Source organism: Notothenia rossii (assembly GCF_949606895.1).
Source record: "Notothenia rossii genome assembly, chromosome: 10".
Classification (NCBI taxonomy): domain Eukaryota; kingdom Metazoa; phylum Chordata; class Actinopteri; order Perciformes; family Nototheniidae; genus Notothenia; species Notothenia rossii.
This window is the reverse complement of record NC_136908.1, coordinates 38,192,666-38,215,735: the sequence shown is the minus strand read 5'-3', so window position 1 is coordinate 38,215,735 and position 23,070 is coordinate 38,192,666. Positions and strand designations below refer to the sequence as shown.

Genomic DNA, 23,070 nt, shown 5'->3' with positions numbered 1-23,070 from the left:
AATGTTATTTCTCTGAAAACAAACATTTTTTATCTTATTTTATTTCTATACTATTCTAGCCTAAATTAGCTTCTACTTTTACCTGCATTTTGTACACTGTCCTGTTTTGCACTTTTCCTGTCTTGTCCCTGCACCCTGTCCAGTGTTGTCTTTATGTCAGTACCTACCAGCAACACATTTCTAGTATGTTGTAAAACTACATGGCGAATAAACAGATATTGTATCTTGTATCTTCCTCTAGGCCTACTGATTGCCTGCCTGGTGTTGACCGACGCGACGAGGTGTATTGCCTAAATCCTAAATCCAATCCACGGATTGGTTCCTAGTTGGAGGTAGGCCTAGTATGCAACACAGACCGTAGTTTATAGACTGTGCATAACTGCAGTCCCCAGCTCCAGTGCTTCCCTCCATGAAGTACTGAAGCTCAGACATTTGTTACCTGTGCAGCACACCTGAGATTAATCACTTCATCCAATACTGTTTGACAGTACATTTATGTGAGCTTACCTCTCTTGCTTCCCTGTGGTGGTTTTTTACTGCCTCTATTCCAGATTTGACATCCTCGTGATCCTGGTGCGCGTACGCCTCGAGGAAATTGCTAGTGACTGTTCGAGTGTTGTTGCAGCTAAGGTAGTTAACATTTCGATATGATTGTGTGACTGCGGTCTCGTCTAAATGGGATGCTCAACTACCTGACTGAATGGCTACACCTTTACAACATGCTCATGTTCATAATCTGCATACAAACTGAAAAATTCCTTTTGTTGGTTGCCTTTGTAATTTCTCCTTTCTCTGGTCTCCTTTTTTCTAGGTCATCAGAGAGGCCAACCATCCTCTTCAGTGTCAAGCAGCCAGGCTAACCATCCTCTTCAGTGTCAGGCAGCCAGGCTAACCATCCTCTTCAGTGTGGTGGAAAAAGAAGAGAGACCAATGCCAGATGAGAGAAGGGCCTTTGTGAACGCGTTGGTGGATCAAATGATGCAGCATGAGCGCAACCCAACCAGAGCCATGTGCCACAGCATCGTCCGATTAATAGTCATGAGCCACCCAAAAAGCTTTGCTGACATTAGCAGGCGAGGTGAAGTTGTTGGAGATGGATGCCCCTCTCTTCTCCAACAAGTTAAAACTAGAGTGGAATATAAAACTAGGAACAACACTCTGGCTCGACGCCGACGAAGCCAAGAGGGAAGAAGGAACACTGGAGTGGCAGGAGAGTCCAGACTGACGAGAGGTCCTGTCGACCAATACGGGTATGTGTAGGGGTGGACAAAATATAGATATTGTAATTATTGTACGTTGAAGGTTTTGAAGGTTACAGTAATAATAATTCCTTGCTTTTACATAGCTCTTTTAAGGACACCCAGTGCTTTACGATGGTCTTCTCATTCACACACTGAGAAGCGGCGAACATACAGCGCCAGTGTCCTCTCCATTCACACTCACACACTAATAGCGATCAGCAACCATGCAAGGCACTGACACGACCCGTTGGTAGCAATTAGGGGTTAAAGGGGCACTGCCATGCTAGACTAACTTAGGTTATTTGAATTGAATGTTTAAATTATGTGCGTAGATTTTGTATAATCGCCGTCAGTGTAACTGTGTCCATGATAATTGAAATGTTCCTACTCCAAAACCAGTCCAAATGATCGGCCCCAATAGTATTGATTTAACCTATGATTCCTATCCCTAGGTGTGTGAGGTGGTGCCCAGCAGACTTACCAGAGGGGGAGACCGAGGCAACGTTGGAGGATTCGAAAAGGGATCTGCGGAACATCTACTCAGGTATGCAATCTACTTTATTTTTGGTGAATTGACACCTAAATAAACATCCCACATTAAGCAAAAAGGCCACCTTAATATTCAGAATGAGTAATGATGAGAGCATGAAATTAAAGGTTTGACACTCAACATTTCCCAGAGGTGGGGACATTGAATTTAATTGTTGTTACTTGGGTACTCTCAAACATGTATTTGTATGTCTGTACACAGAGGAAGGGATGCGTGGGGCAGAGAGAGCAGAACCTCTGATGGTGAGGACCTACGTCATTCTGCGGAGGTACCTCAACAGAATGCCTGCTCCAGCGATGTTGGAGGTCAAAGAGGAATGGCCTTTTCTCTTTTCTCAGAGAGGGCTTTTCTCCCACTTTGGCCTCCTGACGGACGTCAACATACTTCAGAAGCTCCAAGAGGCCCTGGGTCAGAGAGGACAGACCATCCTGCATTTCTGCCAGAAACTGGACAACCCGAAGATCAGGGAAGTTCTGGCCAGCTATGATCCAGAGGGTTCGGAGAAGGCTGCCTGCATCTTCCAGCTCCTTATGGTCTACTTTAAGGAGCCTACGGAGAAACTGATGCTCGAAGTTGATGTACGTTATTTTTAATTTATTTAAAATGCTAAACGAGTGATTACATTAGGGGCGAGTGAAGCTCAGTTGGTAGAGCTGGTCTTTCATCGACCGTAGGGTTGGTGGTTCAAATCCTGGCTCTGACTGTCCGCATGTCGGAAGTATCCTTGAGCAAGACACTTAACCCCCAAGTTGCTCCAAATGGGCCGAGCTGATCTGTGTTGAGCTGTAGTGCGCGGATTAGCTGTTGCCTTAGCATCACCCAGGCGGGGGCTGCACATTGGTTTGCGGACGTCCATTTGTAAGCGCTTTGGGTGTCTTGAAAAGCGCTATATAAATGCAAGTAATTATTATTATTAGACCATTTATTATGTTCTGATTTACCTCTGACCAATGAACGATCTTCATCCTTGCATAATGTTAAATCTATGCTATTGTGTGTTACTTTGTTACAGACCTGTTCCACTGCTGCTGATGTAGTGAATACTGCAGCACTCCCAAGCACCCCCTGCTTGATCATTCAAGGTAATGTAATGTTCAGGGATGGGATTTTTCCTGTTTATACAGGATTTCCTACTTTTCTGACCTGAATGGCTAGACTTCACTGCTGCTTTTATTCTTGTTATATAATTTAACTTAGGACATCCCTGTTCTGCTCCACCATCGATGAGGGATAGGATACTGAATGGTTACTCTAAAGAGCTTAAGTGTTCCTTTGCATCGAGGGGAGAATCTGACTGAAGGCCTTCCATCTCCCCTGCACTCCATTCAAGTCCAGTCTGTGAAACGACACTTACGATACTCTGACGCCACATGTTTCAGCGATTCGCGTTAGTTAAAATCTCTAGCCTGTTTCAATGATTCAGGGGTCTGACGAGTTGACATGTTCTCGTTCCAGCTGGGCTCGTAACCATCTACCCATAGAGGAATGAGGTTAAACCGCCTAGCCATAAAGGCAGAGGGAGGAGGGCTAGGGAGTTGCTTTGTCGTTCAGCCAGATTCTCCTATCTGCACAGAGACCTTTGATGCTTTTACAGTGACTGTTAAGTAGCCTACCTCACTGATGGTGGAGTAGAAAAGTGCTGTCCACCTGAAGTGGAGGGTTCTGTGTAATGTCCTTGCATGCTCTGCACTGTATATTTTCCTGCTTTTTGGTCCTTGGCCAATCATGAATGTTACTCGGATCTGGTATTGACATCTCTAGCTCAAGTATTATTTTTGTTTTGATTGATTCTAGGAATGTACCTATCCACAATAACGCATGACGGGGTATCTGTTCATTTCAGGTGACACAATGAAGCCTTCTGGGTGGATGCTATCCATCGAGGGACAAGTGGTAATGGGCCCACACCCATTTTTTTTGCATGGGGTAGCTGCTTTATTCAGCAGCTACTATGTCTTCAACCTCGAATATCCTGTTGGATCATGCACACTGGAGTTCATCCAAAGGTATTGTAACACTCAAACACATGATTAATGTCATCAGTAAGACTTATCATGCAAAGTTGTGTTTCACTATCTGGCTATTAAGTCTATGCCTTTCTACAGAGGCCACAAAGTAGATTAAATGCTTTGAGTATGAAGCCTGGAACCAATTATGCAAATTGGGACCACACCATCACTTGATGTTGCTGGGCTATCTTGTTAAAAAATTGACATAATGGTTTAATTCACATTTATAGTATGGCTTCAAAATTCGGATAAGTAAGTAAACCTTATGTTAGAGGTACCTGAGGCACTCTGCTAGGCTACAAATAATGTTATTGTGAGAGGATGATCCAACAGGTTTGGACTAGTAACAGTCGGTGTGGGAAAAGACACAGGTGAACACCTTGATAAATGCTGCCTGCAATACATGAGTCTAATTAAAACTGAAACTTATCTTTGCTTATCAACAGGTGCTTCTTGGGCATCAACCCGGAGAAAGGCTCCAAGGCAAAGAAGCGAAGCTCCATTAACCCTCACGTGAGCACCCTTCACCGGAAGCTGATAGACTTAGAATGGTCTGCATAGACTGCATGGTGTGCGGGGACAAGTCCAGTGGGAAGCATTACGGTCAGTTCACCTGCGAGGGATTATTTGTTTAAAGGATCCGTTAAGGGTTAATCTGTTTTTTATGGATAGTTGAGGTGAACTAGTTCCTGTTCCTGTTTGTCTACTCTGTTGTTTACACTGTTGTTTATTTTGTCAATAAATATGCCAGTGGGCTTCCATTGATTTTACCTCATTTGTGCGTTTGGTGTTGTTTTTAATTGTACAATAAGATTACGTGCATTTTTGTAGTGCAGCTCCAGTACTTCCAGGAGGAAGCTCACACTTTGGTTTCCTGTTAAACTTGGACAGGAAACCATTGTATGAGCTTCCTCCAGGAAGTACTGGAGTTGGGGCTTACAGTTATGCACATGTATCATTGTAAATTCACCGTAAATTACTGGCTACTCCTGCATTACTTTCACAGTACACATTGTAAATTCACAGTAAATTACTGGCTACTCCTGCATTACTTTCACAATAGAAATGTAAAAGTACAGGCCCTTGTTGTAATGCATGTACAACAAAATGATGTAATTCCCCAGTAACATACTGTAATATCACAGTAATTGAAGCTGTGAAGTTACAGTATACAGTTGTACCTTTACAACAATGCATTGTAATATCATGGATGTGAAATTACAATACATTGCTGTGAAGACATTCACAGTAAATTGCTGTGAACCTTACTGTGAAAGTCATGCAACAAGTTGCCAGGTAATTATTGTGGATTCACAGTGGATATTTTTACAGTGTATGCACCCCCTGAGCCTAACGAGGAGGAGGATAAAGACGAGCAAGGTGTAGTTTTCACAGATGTGGAAGAGTTGCTTGGGACCACAGAAGGACAGTTTTCTCTTCCCCCGCATTTCAGGTGTGCTTCGCATACACTCAATTTGATCTCGGGCAATGACATCGACAAATGGCTGTCCTCCAACAGTGACTCAAAATGTGTGTACAGGAGTACAACGGCAAGTGCGCTGCTCTTTGGACAAAGGCGAGCCTCTCTATCTTGGCCTCTGAGATTGTCGATGAAATCTGTGGGGAAAAAATGATTGTGCCTACATCAACAAGGTGGAATTCCTTCCAAGATGCCCTGTCACGCATCAGTGACATCCCGGCCCAAGATTTGAATACGCTTTGTACTAGACTGGACATCAGAGCCCCGACAGAGCGCGAACATCTATTCCTAAAAGAATACTGCAGTGTTTTGAAACCCCTGACAGTAGCACTGGATATATTGCAAGGGGAAGACAACTGCTACTATGGTACGGTAGTCTTCTACCAACCCTGGAGACCCTGATGTCCAGGACACTGGCACTCCAAAATGGACTGTCGAGGATGACAGCAAACCTACCGGGTGTAATTGTACAGGTAAGCCGATTCTTAATAGCCTATCTGAAAGTTAGTAGCCTAGGCATATACATCATATAGCCTACGATGTCTATGATATAAATGTATATGCCTATCCATTAACGGACATTTCTTGATAAATATTCTTAAGATAAATGCATTATGCTTCCCCTGATAGAGCTCTAGTGAGTCGTGTGTCTGAAAACTAGGCTTATTTCTTCTATATAATCTTGTCCTAGGCTATCAAGACGCGATTCGCACCGGTGTTGGAGAGCAGTGAAGCTTTATTGGCTGCCTTGACGTTGCCGAAATGTTAAGTTCGATGGATAGGGGGAGCGGAGCAGAGAGAAGCGGCGCGTGCGCTGCTCATCGCGGAGGGTCGCACTCTACCCCGTGATGAAGAGCCGGCTGATAATAAAAACCGAGAAGTTGCCGCACACATGAGGAAGAGGAAGACGCAATGTCCATTAGCGCAGACTCGGAGGTATTGAGTATGAGATCAGGCTCAGAGTTAGAAGTCCTCAACCGTTTCCCCCGAGTGAAAGCTGTGTCCATTAAATACAACACTGCCACTGTGTGCCAGACCATCCAGTGCACCGGTGGAGAGGCTGTTCAGCCTGGGAGGTATTGTGCTTACCCCCAGAAGAAACAGACTCTCAGATAAACGTTTTGAAAGACTGCTCCTGATGAGGTATAATCACACATTTTGTACTGATGTGGAATAGGTTGCCTGCCACCCATGCTGTAGACATAGCTCAAGCCTATGCTAATATCCTCTTTTTTTATCTGCCATCATACTGTGAAGAAGGGCCAGCATATTCAGTGAACATAGCCTTTTAATTCTGAGGCCAGTCCTGCTTTAAATTGTTCTTGATTTTATTTTGGCTAAAATGTCTTTGCTTCCAAGCTGTATTATGCCACTTTATTTTATTTACACAAGCAATCGATATCAAGACATTTTGAAGTTATTATTTTTCTGTTGGATTTACATGAGGCATGTTTTATTTTGAGACACATGAGCCATTTTGAGGTTTTCATCATGTTGTTCCTAAGGAGCCTATTGATATGATTTGCACTAGCTTTGCACCTATTTTGGGGCTAGCCTGTTTAATGATTATGATTTTATATTGATATTGTTTGATATTATTGTTTAGTGGTGGTGTTGACGCCTATAGCCCAATGTTTTGTTAAGTGCTCTGTGGCATTTTTTTATAATAAAGAGCACAAAACAAATCTGTTATGTCCTCCATAGTAGAACTTTATGTAAGCCTACACATTTAGGAACAGAGATGGGGTTCTTCCCAAAGTCGAGCAACATAAAATAAACGTAAAAGTAACGAGTAACGTAAAAAGTTACTTTCCTTGGAGGGTAACTAAGGGATTACTTTTTTAAAGAAGTAACGAGTAACGAGCAAACACTACATTTTAAAAGTAACTTCCCCAACACTGGCCAGATGTGAGGTAAATTATTTCACTGTTAATTTGTTTTTGTGAGGCTGAAAATAGTTTGTTTGTCTTCAGTGTCAGTCTGACAGTTTTTTATTTTTTTTATTGTTACTGCCAAAAGAGTGTAGTTCTTGTTTAATTGTTACACTGCCAACATATTGTAGTTGTTGTTAATGTGTGCACTGCCAAAAGAGTGTAGTTGTTTTTATATTTTTATATTGCACTACAAGTGTACTACTGAGAACTTGATTGTTGAGGCTACAATAAAGATGCCTGTCAAAATATCTAAACATATCTTTTGTGTTTTATTGTTCCACAACATTTCATAATGATAATTTCTACAATGATGGGGAGTTGTATTTTTTCTTACTGTGCCACAGAACAACACAAAAACTTGTATTTTTATTGTTATTATTTTTTAAGTAAAGTAACTTGTTACTAGTTACTTTTATAATTTAGTAACTCAATAAAGTAACTAGTAACTTTTTGAGAGCAGTAACTATTACTAGTTACTTTTTAAAAGTAACTTGCCCAACACTGGTGATTGCAGACATTCTCCAGCTATGAGATACACAGTGGCGTTTTTCTCCTGGAGGCCAAGGGAAGAAAGGCTTCCCCTGTTTATTCGGATTGTAATTATAATTTTAATAAATAAATAAAAACACTTCGTTTAGTTTCGGAAATTCTTTGTTCTGTGTTGCTGCCGGCCCATCTCTCCCCCATTCTCATTGAGTATTTTACAAAGAGTGAAACAACGCCCCTCTAGATGTTATGGTGAAACAGTAGATTGCACTCTCTGTTGCGAGAGGAGGCAAGCCGAAATTGGCTTCCCTTGGTGAAAAAAAATGGAGGGATTGACCAATCAGATGAGGCTCACGTCATGCCCCTGCCAACCTGTGATTGGTCAGGGCCATCCCAAGGGAAGCCAGAGGCGGCTGGCTTCCCTTGCCTCACAATCCAATCGCGTTCTAAAACCCAGAAGTAAGCTGCGCTCGGTTTGGTTTCCCTCGACAAAAAAGCGATGGGATTTCTGCACAGGGTTTTGGAAAATAGATCGAAATAAGGTCAGTGGAAAACGAACCTGTTAGATAAATGCACGTTTTGTTCAGTCGGATAATATCTACATGTCTACCCTACTTTTATAATTTTCGAATCATAAATCTAATCGATAGAAGATAGATAGCGCCACTGCACCACTCTCACCGCCGTTAGAAAGTAGCAAGCAACTAAAGCAAGTGCAATTATGGAGGGTGGAGATTTTGAGTATTTAATCAAAAATAATTGTACTAAACTTCCGCTACAACAGCAACAACAAATACAATCTGATGACAGGCCAGGCCAATGCCCAAACTGGAGCTGTTTACAGAGAGGAAAAAAGGAGCGAATCGGACGTAAAACGTTAAAGGTTTCCTGATTTAGTTTGTGAATGAATGCTTATTAGAGTTTCGGCTGGAGAATGCGTGCGGACCTGTCGGTTAGATAACAGTCGTGTGTAAGTCCTGCATCTGTATGATACAAATGTGTGTAAAATGATACCGGGTGCTGTAATCACTCATCTGGTTACGTTATTTCATTGACCACCACACCCCCGACCCAAAAGAAAGGACGTATTATTGGCTTCCCCTAATTTTTTCCCACGCCACGCTACTTACTGCATACGGCCATCTGCTAACATCGGAGTTTATATGTGGAAACGCTAGCAACTTAGTTAGCACTGTGTCAATGGCTTAGCAGCCCGAAAAACGTTTGACCATTTACACAGTCGTGGTAGATATATACCTTGTTTGTTTTAAACATCATAAATACACAAACAACAATGAATACTTACAGGTTGTGTACCCGAATCTCCCGCTGGTCCAAACAAAGTAGGAACAGCATCGTTCTTCAGTGCCCTACACAGTGTTTTGTACAGTGTAGGCTACACTGTACATATCCGGCATGAATGCTGAAAGGTTTGGGAAGCTTTGTTTCATGAAAGGCTGGCAGAGGGTGCGGCCATAGCTCTGGGCGTGGCTACTGGGTATCCCTACGTCACGATACCCAGGAAGAAAACATGAAATCTCCAACGAGGCGTTTTGGGGAGGTCTTTTCTGTGTTAGATTTGTACTCGCTACAGGGTGTACTTTGAGGGTTTTTGACTCTGCAGACCGTTTACATGCATAAAAACCTTCATAACACACAAGAGGGAGGGTAATAACCGGAAAAGCATGACATGGGACCTTTAATGGTCACACATGCAGAGCACACAGCATACACAGTGACATTTGGCCTCTGCATTTAACCCATCCTAGTACCAGGAGTCTAGTACTAGGAGCAGTTATGGCTACCAAAGGTAGGAATAACAGTTTTAAGGTGGTTTTATGGTCTTTTAAATTAACTTATGCAAGTGGCTCATTTAGTTTGGGTTTTATTGGGACGAGTGCAAGACGTGATTTTACCGTTGACGGAGGGAAACTCTCCCGACAGGCACGAGACCGGGTCTGTTACGAGCAATTTGCTTTTAAATGGCATTTTAAACAGACGTTTTTAATTGTGTTTTAAGCAACCTATTTATGTGTTTTACAGAGTTTAATACACACAACCGGCCCAGCAACCCGGGATATTAAGCGACCATTTCCCCGGCAGGATTGAGCTGAGTTGGAAAATAAGTCTGTGAAAGTATGCCTTGTTTTTAACTCTTTAATTGTATATTGAGTTGGTGAATGAGGCTGGCAACTAACATGTTATGTTTGTTTCCTTTTCAAAAGGAATAGGCCAGCCACTGTCCTATAGTGTTTTTTTGTATTTTCTTGTTCATTTTCTTCATGTGCAGTTTATGGCAATATAATCATTTTATTGTTTGTGTCTTAGGTTGCGTTCCTCTTCCTCGGCGGCGTAGGCCTGGGCCCGGGTGGAAAGCTGCCTGCCTTCAGTGTGACACTTTATTTTCTGAGTAAGAGCAGTGTTGGGTGTTTTGTCCCACATGGCTCTAAACAGCTCAATAGGCACACACTGTAGACACTAATTAGAAGAACACAGACTAAAACAGCAATGTACAGACGAATCAGATGATTAAACATGATCTTAAAATATATTTTGTTATTTATTTTTTGCATGTTTTTGTAATCATTATTTGTAATACTTTCTGCTGACACTAGGTGGGACTCACCTGCCCCTAATGACCAGTCGCCACTGTGTGTTCGGTGAAGCATGATATGCTTACAAATCCAATGTAGGATATAAACACGACTAAACTGCAATGATAGCAAAGCTGTGGCTTGGATTTTTGGGGTAATAAAGTCCAAGTCATTGCACTCATTGGTTGACAGCCAATGAGTGACGTCTGGGGAAGATGAAAAATGTAACTTAAACATTGTCGAGAAAATGCTGCATCTCTTGCAATTATTGACATAGAGGAGCCTTATTGTTTACCTTTTTAATATACTTTTTTGTATTTTTCAATTGCTTGGTTTTCGCGAAATTAGCCTGTTTTCCTATTAAAGTGTAACAGATTGATGCATCTCCACAGATCATCTTAAAGGCTTCGGAATCCCCCCCATTGTAGTTAAAAAACTGTCAAAACTAGGGCCCCCAAACAGCATCTTGCATAGGGCCCCCAAAAAGCTAGAAATGGCCCTGGCTGTTACCTTTAGTGTTAACTTCCTGTATGTCTTCTTCTGCTGTTTACTTCCTGTATATCTTCTTCTCCCGTTCCCATTAGTGTTTACTTCCTGTCTGTATTCTTCTGTTGATTTTCAGCAGACCATCACTCAGCGTGTTGACCTCTCTTTTCCTTTTCTTTACTTTCTTTACTGTTTAAAATCCAAAGTTTCATGCTCTCGAAAAAATATAAAAATGAATTATTTGTTTTTATGTATTGCATGGTCTTTCCTGATATATTAAAAAATAAATGTTTGTCCCTAACTGACGTTAAATTGACCGGACTTCTTTCGGCAGATTGATGACTGCAGTCTCCCTTGATCCTCCTTATCAACGGTCTGTTCTCCTTAGCAGTGGTGTGTTAGCGAGAATTAACAACAACTGATCAGAATGTAGTATTCAAATTAGCCGTGTAATAAGCATCTTTAATAACTGAAAGGTAGAACTTTTCAACAATAATTCTCTTTAATTGTTCTTACATTCTCCAGGCTGACCTTTTCAGTTTTACAATCTGGACAAAGTCACAGGAACATAACGAGCTGTACATTGTTGATTTTCTACAACATTGTGGCTGGGCCTGCTTCCAATGGCTAGGTCTTGTGAACAAAAATCAACCAGGACCGCCCGGCCCCCCGTGATTAAATCATGATTAACCCCAGATTATTATTGTGATCATCAGTTTGATTGTGATATGTACCTAATGTTGCTGTTGGGCAAGAGATGAAGATGATCTGGTAATGCTCCACTGTGCCACCATAGTCCACTTCATCCATGACACACTAGTTCACGACCCAATCAACAGTTCCCTGTCATGGTCTTGTTTATGTTTTTTCTCATTCAAACATTCTCCTTATGTCATGTCTGGTTTTACTTCCTGTCTTTTTGTTTTTTGTGATTTGTGTGTTTACCTGCACTGCCAGATATATAGTTGAAAGTGTGTCTGGGCATTGATGTGTATGTGTCTGTCAGCCATGCAGTATCCTACTGTTTTCAGTTTTTTTTTGCTATATCAAAACTGACATGACAGACAAAATCTGGAAATAAAAAGTAAATGCAGTAAGTTGCAGTTTAAATTTAAGAACCCCAGAGATTACATGTGGACACACAACTGATGACACCTCCAGACGTGTTTAAGACATTTATTATGCATACTGTCAAGAGTCATAGAAATCAATCTAAAAATGTGTTGTTTGAAGACGTGACTTTCATTGTTGAGATACTGTCATTATTTATGATCCATAGTGTACTTGGCAGAATATAATGCAGCGCTTTGTAGTATTTACAAACATGGATTAGATTGATATTGGTCATCTGTTAGAGCTTTACAACATGTATATTACAGACGTCACCACCAGGAGACATACAGGTCCCGTGTAATGCTACAGGGGATGCCAGGCACTCACACACTTTACATCATAAGAAACAAAGTTACACCCCTTAAAACAACACATGAATCCACTTTAACAAGTTGTGTGTTTCCTTTCTCGTTTTTCCTTTCATTGACAATAAGATACTTTTTTTTTTAAATACAGTGAGAGCTAATGTTAGTGCAGTAAATAAGAAATGAATGATCGCTCCCCTTCATCACCTCAGTCCTTTATGTCAGTTTAAATAGGAGGTTTTTTCATTATAACATTTTATAAAAACAGGCGTGATCAGTTCAGATGCTTTGGACCATCCATCTGCACAGACCTAATCCTCGGTGATGTTCTCAACCTCTTCCTATTCTCATGATGCCGAGCAGGGACTTGCAAGTGGGAGGTGCAGAGTAAAATACAGAAGTGACACATCAGTTGTGCAGAATCAACTCACTTAGCCGCTTGCCAGATAATGATGGCAAGTATGACGAGCACTATGGAGCAAACCATGGCAATGATACACATCCTCTTCCGGGACTTTTGCTGTAGAATCAGAAGCAGAGACAGAGTGTTAGGGGCAGGGTCTCACCTCAGGGTTAGCACAGGGGGCAGCACACTCACCTGGTAGTGGGAGGCTCTCTGCAGCTGCTCTGTTCCTCGCTCCACATGAACTTCAGCATTCTCCACATTCGCCTCGATGCTATCTGCGAGCGGAACAAACAGCGAGGTCAGCTGGTGAAGTCAGAGGGCTCTTACGGTGAAAACAAACAGTTCAGGTCTTTACTTGAACCTTCCTTTCTTTTTTTTATAAATATTTGTATTAGTTTTCGCACAGATATCAAACAGACATTTTCAAGACATTACATGTAAAATACTGTGTTTTCCTAGTACAGTTGACCAACCTTCCTTTATTTTGGAATTTTTGTTATTCAACTTACAGTATATTCTTGCTATAGTGCGCTTCCACATTGCCTTCTTTTGTGATGGTACTTCTGTTAGAGTACAAGTGCTATTGCTTTGCTTAACAACAACAGCTTAATCAACCTTTACTTACCTTTTCATACTTTTGAATAAACTGCTTTTAAGTTATAATACTTTCTCAGGCGACGGAGTAACCATTTTAGTATGTGCATATTGGGGAATTCATGCAGTTTGAAACTGTAAGGAGCTGCTGGCTGTGTGAGAGCGGCCGGTTGACGTACAAAAAGCACATGGCGAAAATGTTTTAATAATTACTCTCATTGCCAGAATAATGAAAGAATCATAATTCAAATTATGAGAGACACCAATAAAACAACATGATTGGTCACCTTTGTTCCCATTATCCTGAGAAAGCATAACACATTTAGTTGAAGCGAATGATAAATGTCTGTCGAGAATAAAGGCTGCGCTAGTTTTAGTTTCCTAAACTTATTCTAATGTTGCGGCCTACGAGAAACAACCTAACTTTAACCTCACTGTAGAAGCTTTTTTCTATTTCTCTATACATTATTTCTGTGTATTCTGAAATTATTATGAATACACACAGCACACATTATTTTGAGTCTTATGCTTTTAAATCAAAACATTTGTTTTCCTCCTATTTACTCAGTATCATGTCTACATCATTGTGAGAAATATGAATACTTTGTCTGCTCTTTATATTCTGGTATAGTAAATACACACTTAATATCCTTCAAATTCTAGTGACAAAAATGGCCTGACATAATTATTCTTTATTCTGTAAACCTGTATGGCCACAGCAGCCAGTGTGGTAAAAGGTATATGCTCTCAAATGGTTTTACTTCAGTGGTGTGCGAGTTTAAAAGAAAATAAGTGGAACGGATGTGTTTGTGTGCATGGTCCCCTGGTGGTGTGTTCAGTGCCGCTCACCAATCATCTCTGCCTGATCATGGATCATCACTGCCAGGTCCTCAAAGATCTGGTTTACATCCAAAATGTCCGACTGAAACACACAAACACACAGACATGAGGCTGGAGTCAGCTGTGGCAGGCGTGAAGGTAGACTAAGCAGAGGCAGGCAGCCATGGGATGTGAGGCTGACCTCCAGCTGTCTGATGTTGGTTTCTCTATCCTTGATGAGCTCCAGGTCCTCTTCTGTAATAGGTGCCTCCTCTGTCTGGGTGGTCATCTGACCCCAGTCCTCCTGGCTTTAAACAAACAGGAAGACACTTTTCAAAGAGAGTAACACGTTGGAATAATGAGCAGAAACTTCTTGTGTTCATGGACTAGAGCTGAGCTTCCTCGTGCAGTGATCATTGTACATTGCTGAGGCTCATTCTCTTTTTTTTTTACAATTCTATACATGAAAGAAATTCTACACAAACTGAAGTTATGTTAAGTACTTTATTATTAACACTTTCACACATTCTCTCACACTTTTTTGTTTGATAATTATGACTTTAATTATAAAACAAAAAAATGGTCAGAGCTCAAAAATGTTATGCCATTAGGATCCCCTAACCCTCTTCCATAAATCTGAGTTCACTTATTACTGGCTTGATTTTTGTATGGAAGACAAAATATGCATAAATAAAGTGAAATATAACATATTGCTTATAGAGGGGCAATTTCCTTGGACGAAGTATATCTTTCCCCTAAGAACTATCGTTGACTGCAAACAAAGACTTTTGTAACTTCTCTTTTGTGGAAAATTGAAACTCAATAGTATGTTCATGACCGCACATCAACTTTTAAATAACCAATTTAAACGCGTGGAGTGACATTTATAGAAGATAAGATATACTTTATTATCCAAGAGGGGAGGGCCAGAGTGCTACACATAGCTGCGTTCAACACATAACAGCACATGATATTAAAATGGAATTATTAGTTTTGATTTGTGTCATGCAGGAAGACTGGGTCGGCTATGTGTTGTCCCACAGACACGGTATTATTTCCATATTTATTTATTCTTTATTATAGTTTATTTATTTATTTGTATTATTATTAATCAAAAATGATGAAAAATTCATAATGGCCTCATTGTTTATACTTTTCTCAGGTTTTATTTTACAATTATTTAGACAAATTATTGAAAGCATTTTATATTTATCTTCCAAATGAAACAAACAGTTTCATGGGGGGGTGCAGAGGAGCTTTTTATTTTTTCAGATTGATAGACTTTGTCAATCAACCGTCCAATCACAGTTCTGTTTGGTGAATTTATATTTAGAAGGGTGGGGAATCTTTATTTCTTATTCTCGTTACCTGCATCTGTTCTTAGTTTGACTTTGTGATTGGTTTTAAAACTAAAATGACAATTTACTGGACTAATGTGATTTGTGAGGTAAATGTCACTACAATAGAACATATTAAAGATACAGCGAGGTCATTTCCTGCTATCAAAAATAATTAGACTGACTAAAATTAGAAGCTCACGTATATATTTTGTCTGTATTTTTATCAATGAACATTTATGAAATAATGTTTCAAATTATTAATATTATAGATATTATTATCTTGAAGACTTTGGGTTTCCATACAAACCTAATGAATGACAGTCACTTACTTATCAAAGGAAACGAGCCTCTCATCCCGAGAAGTGTCTTCGGCCTGTGGGGGAGGAGAAAATCCACTATTGCCAAAGTCATGTTAGCGAAACAAAGATGATCAAGTTTACACAGTTGACATGGATCTGACATTTCCTCCCTGGAGTCTTTATCTCCTGACTGTACTCACCGACAGGCGGGACCCGGCTCTGGCCCGAGCCACAGACTCCTTCTCCTTCTCCGCCGCGCTCCGCTGCACCGCCTGGAAGTTGTTGAGAGCCGCTGAGAAGTCGTTCATCAGCCGGTCCCTCTGGATCTTCTGCTGCCTCTGGACACCGCAGAGGGAGACATGAGGAGATCGGTTAGAAAGAATGTCCTTGAAAAATGTTTAACTGAATGCTCTGGCTTGGTAAAATGACAGGGAGGGGGGGCCGGGTGTGGCCTGCAAACGCACATTTTATAACTGGGCTTGCCTTCCTTATACTATCTGGGAATAGCTATAATCATAAATGGGGATATCACAAGGACTGATGCTCTCGTACCAAGTTGAAAATGTGAAACTACAGTTTGTTCTTACAGTACATAAGAAGCAACCAAGGCAATATCAAATGTGTTGGGTCACACTGAACTCACATGACGCACCCTATGATTCCCTGATACAGTACTACATAGTGAACAGATCCTTTTTACAATCAGCAGGAGGAGAGCTAGTTAACGTTAGTTCCTTAAAGTTTATAGAAAGGTTCTATTAGGTAAAAGATACAAAATGGTGTTTGGTTAAATATATAATTAGCATGATGTGTTCCAGGGAGTGTTCTAAAATGTAGTTTTGTCGGAAAATACTCCTTTAAAGACTGTATAAATACAGTTGTTAAAAGGAGATGTTTTCCTAGCTAAATATACTAGACCCTAGAGAGGGCATAATGACCTGTAAATCCCTAAAAAACATTAAACAGAGTATTAAAGGAGAGTATTTCCAGCTACATGGCTGTTGACCTTTGGTCAAAGGGACTTTCTATCTCGACTTGGAAAGCTTCAGAACTAAATACTCACTCGCACTAAGCCTCGTCACATGGCCAGTGGTGGACAGGGAATTAGTGAAAGTAACTATATAGCCATACTATTTAATAAAACATTTAAGCTAACTATAGCTTAGATTTTCTCTCCATCCTTATGCAAGTAAAAGCCTACACTTTTTATATATGTTCATAGGCAACCTTTCATATCTCATCATAATCGTCTCTTGCATTCTCATCCTCAATCAATAGTAAAGGTTTCCCTCAATGTCTTCAAACAAACCTGTTTTATTAGTTCATGTGGAAATAGAACGCTGTTTCTTCTAACAAAACCGCTCTCTTTTGTAGAGCGTCATCACGGAACTATCAAGTACCCCCGAGGTGCCATTGAGCAAGGCGCCTATGATGATGTATTGTATCCTGAGACAACCGAATGCCACTGAGCAAGGCATCTTCCTCTACACTACTCCCGGGCACTGCGCGTTATAGCTGCACTATATAGGTCAAATGCAGAATCTGGGGACTTCTAGCTACTTGGCTTGGGAACTGAAGGGTTGCCGGTTCAAGTCCCGACAAGTAGCTGGAGAGGTGCCAGTTCACCTCGTTGAGCAAGACACTGCTGAAATCGGACAACCTGGCACCTCTCTAAACACATGCATTCCTATGCATGTGTGTATGTGTATTGTGTGTACTGTGTGTTTTCATCAAACGGAGTGAAGAACTCAATTTCCCCATCCTCTTCATCACCATCTTAATGAACATAAATTGTGGAGAGGTGTCATCATCAGTGCAGAGGCTGGAGCTTCCACTCTATCTCCAAAGCTGCTCATCCAGTAGTGATGCGTAATATCCTGATGTATTGAATCAACACATACCTGCTCTGAGGGGGAGATGGGCAGAGGGGTGGACCCCAACTCTTTCAGGTGCTTGTTGGTTTCTTTCGCCAGCTGGTTGGTGTAATGCTGTATCTGCTGCCTGTGGAAACATGTCTTATAGTTCATCCCTTTCAATGATCATAAACATTTGACATATATTTAACTCATGCTACCTCATTAGATTTAAATGTAAATGTTAACTAAGAAACTTAAGTTTTCACAGTTTGTAATGTATATAGTCTATGTTTGTCTGTTTTTGTAGTAGATTTGTATATAAAACATGAGTATTCTAATTGACTCAGTATTCTTTGTATTCTTCAGATACTCTAATGATATATAAAGCTCTGGAAAGAGACTACTCTTTTCTTGAATCTCTACAACTATTATATTTTTCTATATATGTTGCATTATGAACTTTCTGCTGCTGTAACAGAACAATTTTCCATTTGGGATAAATAAAGTCAATCTAATCTAAAAAGTGTAGTTCAAGCCACATCTGATGTGTTTCCTGGATGAAACTGTTGTTAAATTTGCATCCCTGATAACGTAATCATAGAGGTATGTGACCTTTTGGACAGTTTAAGATTATATTGGAGTATGACAGCTCTAAGGGCAGTTTCAACTGTCCATAACAGATGATTATAACAGGGGTGTGTGTGCGTGTGTGTCAGAGATACGTACAGTCGGTCCTGCAGCTGACTGGAGTCCTGACTCGTCCCCAGCTGGCCCACTATGCTCTTGATCTGAGCAGCTGTCAGGAGAACAACACACACTCTTTTAACAGAGGAACATATGTGTGTATGGAAATCCTGCAACACACTACAGTGAAGGAGCTACACTGTCCTGTGGAACAGTGCATGTGACAATGGCTTAAAACATCTTGTTTTGTATTAACGCTCATTATATAGAAAGTCATTAGATATGAGAGCAGACCAGCAAAACATTCTGTAATCAAACATGCTTCTGTTTTGTGGAATACTATAATTAAAATAAAAACTAAGTTAAAAATAAGATTTTGATTAAACTAATGCAGCATATTGTAATGACACACTGAACATGTTTCCTGTTTCCTCTCGAACATGTTAAAGGTCCCATGTAATGGCCATTTCTACTGATCATAGTTCCATTGTTGAGGTCTACTAGAATAGATTTACATTGTTCAATGTTCCAAACTCACATTGGTTTCTCATACAGCATCTCTGTATAGTATGTGTATTCACTCTCTGTCCTACACGGCTTGTTGGAGCTCCTGTCCCCCCCCCTCCCTGTGAGCCCAGTGGCCGTCTGCGAGACAGCGAGACACAGCGAAACCCAGCCCGAGCACACACACACCCGCAGCCTCATAATAATAATAATAATAATAATGGAGAGAGCTGTATCCTCTGGATCTAACTCACACAAAAAGATTCAAGTGTGTTACATGGGTCAGATTCAGTTTTGTCGTCATTATTTGACAGAATAGGTACACACATGCCTGAATGTACATTGAGACTTACAAAGAGATCAGTCCATAGAGTGATGCCAATGAGTGACAACACCAATATTCCCTGTCCTATGATAAATGCATTCTTACATTTAGCTGAAGTAAATAAAACATGTAAGCATCCTTATCAATTTCAGAAACTGTGTTTCCTTGGCGAATACAACAAAGCAGGAATTTGGTACCAAAACCACGTTTTGAAGATGCATCATTTGCTTTAAAAATGTTTTCCAATATATTTATTTAGAGCCAGCAAAATATGGGACCGGGATTGTTTCCACTCATCAATGATTGTATGTGTTTGATCAAATTGATGCCGACTTGACTTCAGCAGTTAGATCACCTTTGCCTGTCTAACTCTGCACATTCAAACAAACTACTCCAAATGAAGCCAATTCGAAAGTGAAGAATTTTCCTAATTGAAGGTTCAATTTTTAGACTAGAAAAAGTCATACAATGTGTGTTGTTTCTCAGAGAACAAGATGACATCATGAAATATGTTGTAGGTCCAACAGTCTGAAGCCCAACTTATTTAGATGTCAATGTAGAATAGTTTATATTCTATAATTGCAATCTATTTCGCTATAAATTACTGCTCTATTTTATTGCTATTTATCTATATTTTATTACAGTGTCCTTTAAGATTTTTTGTTTTATATTAGATTCTTTGTTTTATATTTTATGTATGCACCACGAAATCAAGTCAAATTCCTCATATATGTGAACCTACCTGGCAATAAACCCGTTTCTGATTCTGATAGAAAACAGAGAAGTACAAAACCTTACAGTGGAAGTATGAGCAACAACGGGATGTGGTTGGAATTGTGTCCTCCTGGATGTTCAGATGTATTCCATACACTGTGATATCAGCCTTCTGTTTGGTTCATATTCAGAATCCTATGAATTCTGGGTAGACTTCCTTAAGATCAGGGCCGGACTGGGACAGTAAGTCAGGCTGGGAATTATACACCCAGCCCGGCCACAACAAGTTTTTTTTGTGCCATTTTGCTGGATTTATTTGTGAATATTTACAGCGTTGCTGTAGCCCTAAATCTACCCAATAATAAAATAGGGGTTACTATTTAAAAAAATGTGCACATTTATTTGGGAACCTATCCATGGGAACATATTTTAAATGGGGGTGGACCTCAAGTCCTCTAGAGGGGTCCGGGGGCATGCCCCCCGGTTTTTTTAAATGTTGGAGTTAAATACATCAATTTGGTGCATTTTGAGAGGAGAATAAAGAGACTATATCTATGGAAACACCCATATGAAACTGATCTATAAAACAAATTGAAAGTTGTTTGTTTATTTTTGGTTCATTTATTTATTTTGGTTCATATAGACAAAATGGTCTATAGTTGTGAGTGTGTCTGTGCTCCTGAATCAGCCTCTCCCCCCAGCTCCTCTTTGAGGCAGCAGCAAAGACTAGTTTTAGCTCTCAACAAGTTTTAACAGTTTATCTTACCTTTTTTCATCTATGTACATCTTTCTCTTTTTATTCATGCATATTTTACTAATCACTCCCCCCTCAAATGGAAATATGTGTTTACATAAATGGTGACCAAACAGTTTGAGATCCACTGAGATAACTTAAGTTAACTATCTAAACCCTCGCGCTAGTGGAGCTTCGCAATCATGCCGCGCCACACTATGCGCCGCATAAGCGCATATGGTGCGCTGCATTTGCGGCTCCGTTGAGGCTCCCTCCGCGAGGTGAGGCCCCACACAGTCTGCGTGATCAGCCTGTAGGGAGGGACGGCCCTGTCGGCAGGCCACATCATGTAGACAGACAGTCACCCTGTGTGAGGCAGATCCACATTTGCGAAGCATTGCGTTCACATTACATACAAAAAAAAGAAAATCCTCAGGCCAGCAGGCCACTTAACAGGCCAGGCCATCGGGAAACCTCCCGGTCCTCCCGATGGCCAATCCGGGCCTGCTTAAGAGGCTATTCCAATCTGCATCCAGAGTGGATTTAAACTTTAAGCCTCTTGCAGACTTAATGCATTTTGAAAAGCCCTTGGTGCTCAGTGACTTTCCAAAGGAATTCAGATGTCCATACTTAGATCAAATCTTGTATCTTTCCTGTTGGCCACAGCTTTTGCTCTCCTTGTATCAGGAAGAGCCACTGACGCTGCGATGGAGCACTTACTGTTCTGTGTGATCTTCTGGATGTTGGAGCTGCATGTCTGGATGAGGGTGTTGAAGTCCCGGGGGTCGGGGCGGTAGCTCTCTGCTTTGTCGTAAGACATGTCTGCCAGAGAGTGATGCTGCCTCAGGTGCAGAGCTCTGTCTGAACACAAACGGGAAGGGTTTCACAAGTTAGATGTAATTCAAACAAGCTTCTTCACTGCCATGTTTACTATAAGATTTAAATAGATCTGATTTGTTTGGGCCCATAGCCGCATTCACACGGCGGGACTTTCCCTGGTACTTTGGTTCTTTAGTTCCGTTAGTACCAATAATGTCGCGTTCACACCGCCGGGACTACTCAGTGCCGGGAACTCTTTTGGCCATTTTCAGTCCCTGCTAGAGAGGTGGTACGAACCCGGTGATAAAAGAGTGCCAATTTCTATTATATTTCTATTGGCTGGGCGAATTGCAAACCACGCCCCGTTAGTCTCTGATTTTTTTTGTTAGGCAGCCATTTTTTTCCTCGCTACAAAACCACATCCACACCTGAGCGAGTAGTTTTTTTGTACCTTAAAGCAGTTATGACCACACGTACTACAACACCGGAGCGGTGGAATGATGAGGAAGTGTCGGCGCTTCTGGCAATTTACTCTGAGGACGGGATGCAGCAGCTTCTACAGAAAGCAGTTCCCAACTCCAAATGTTTTGAGCAATGTTCGCAAAAGCTACTTGAGCGGCGTGATGCCATTATTGTTATGTCTTGACTATGCAATAAAACAAACAAACTGGCGAAGCTTTATATATATATATATTCATTCCCATGCATCAAGGTTATTTTCATGTATGTAATTGTTTTTCCTGCACAGTGTAGAGTTTTGTTGTGATGAGAGGGATACAGGTATTTCATACAAAAAATGTGCTCCCTGGAGAATAGCTACATAATTGATATCACAATTTAATCGGAGCTGATCACAAGTTGTCATAGACGATCCAGTCATCTCGATGAGCGTTCGGGCTGTGAATAAACAACTTGTGTTTTACTTTTAGGCTGTCTGAAGGTATGGACAGCTATCAAAGCTAGTATACATCACATTAAGAACGATGAACAAATGAAAGTCGGACACAAATATATAATTTAAATGATTTATTGAAGTTTGCAATGTTTTGAACAAGCATCCACAGTCACCTAGGGCTGGGCGATATTGGTCTCTAAATGATATTGCGATATTTCCTGACTATATCGCGATATACGATATATATCGCGATATTCTGAAAAGTCCTCTAAAAAAAAAAAACAGTCACGCCAGTATGATGATTCTAGTATTCCCTGCAACATATGTCTGCATTAAAAAAATCGACTAATAATGAAGAAAATTAACACATTTGTTGCAATAGTAATTTATGCACTAACTACATTACTACTTGTACTACAAAATTTGAATCATCAGTTCTTCCTAATTTTCCTCAATTGTTCATATTTGGTTTATTAAAATAATGATATTGTGGTCATTGTTCAAAAATGTCTGCTATTATTATGAGTAGTATTATTATTAGTATAATGCGCTTTCTGTCTTCCGGTCATTATCAGGAATTAGACATGTAATGGCTATGTATTAGATTAGATTAGAACCTTCATTCCCCTAAACTGCTGGGACATTTCCCTATAGCCAATACCTTTTATATTTTTTTACTCTTCACTTACTTGTCAGCATAGGTCGGCATTGATGTACAGTGCCGACAGAAGACCTTGTTTATATTGGCATCATATTGAGAGGGGCAGTGACGCGTCCTAAAACCAGGAAGTAAGCTGCTGGTCCCCTCGACAAAAAAGCAATGGGATTTCTCCATAGGGTTTTGGAAAATAGCTGGAAATAAGGTCTGTGGAAAACAAACCTGT

The 23,070-nt window shown here is 40.6% G+C and overlaps 1 protein-coding gene and 1 long non-coding RNA gene across 2 annotated transcripts; both read left to right on the top strand.

Annotated features, from left to right (window-relative positions):
* The first annotated feature begins 241 nt into the window (after positions 1–241).
* On the top strand, positions 242–4,575 carry LOC307022630 (uncharacterized protein). Its single transcript, XM_079655471.1, has 8 exons — positions 242–332; positions 552–630; positions 812–1,250; positions 1,694–1,785; positions 1,993–2,369; positions 2,804–2,873; positions 3,635–3,797; positions 4,247–4,575. Exons 3-8 carry the CDS (start codon positions 931–933, stop codon positions 4,359–4,361), a joined length of 1,137 nt encoding a protein of 378 aa, XP_079511597.1. The 5' UTR covers positions 242–332; positions 552–630; positions 812–930; the 3' UTR covers positions 4,362–4,575.
* Positions 4,576–8,129: 3,554 nt separating this feature from the next.
* LOC307023172 lies at positions 8,130–11,803 on the top strand. Its single transcript, XR_013803615.1, has 3 exons — positions 8,130–8,242; positions 9,744–9,836; positions 10,029–11,803. It is a non-coding gene; the product is annotated as an uncharacterized lncRNA (long non-coding RNA).
* Positions 11,804–23,070: the final 11,267 nt, after the last annotated feature.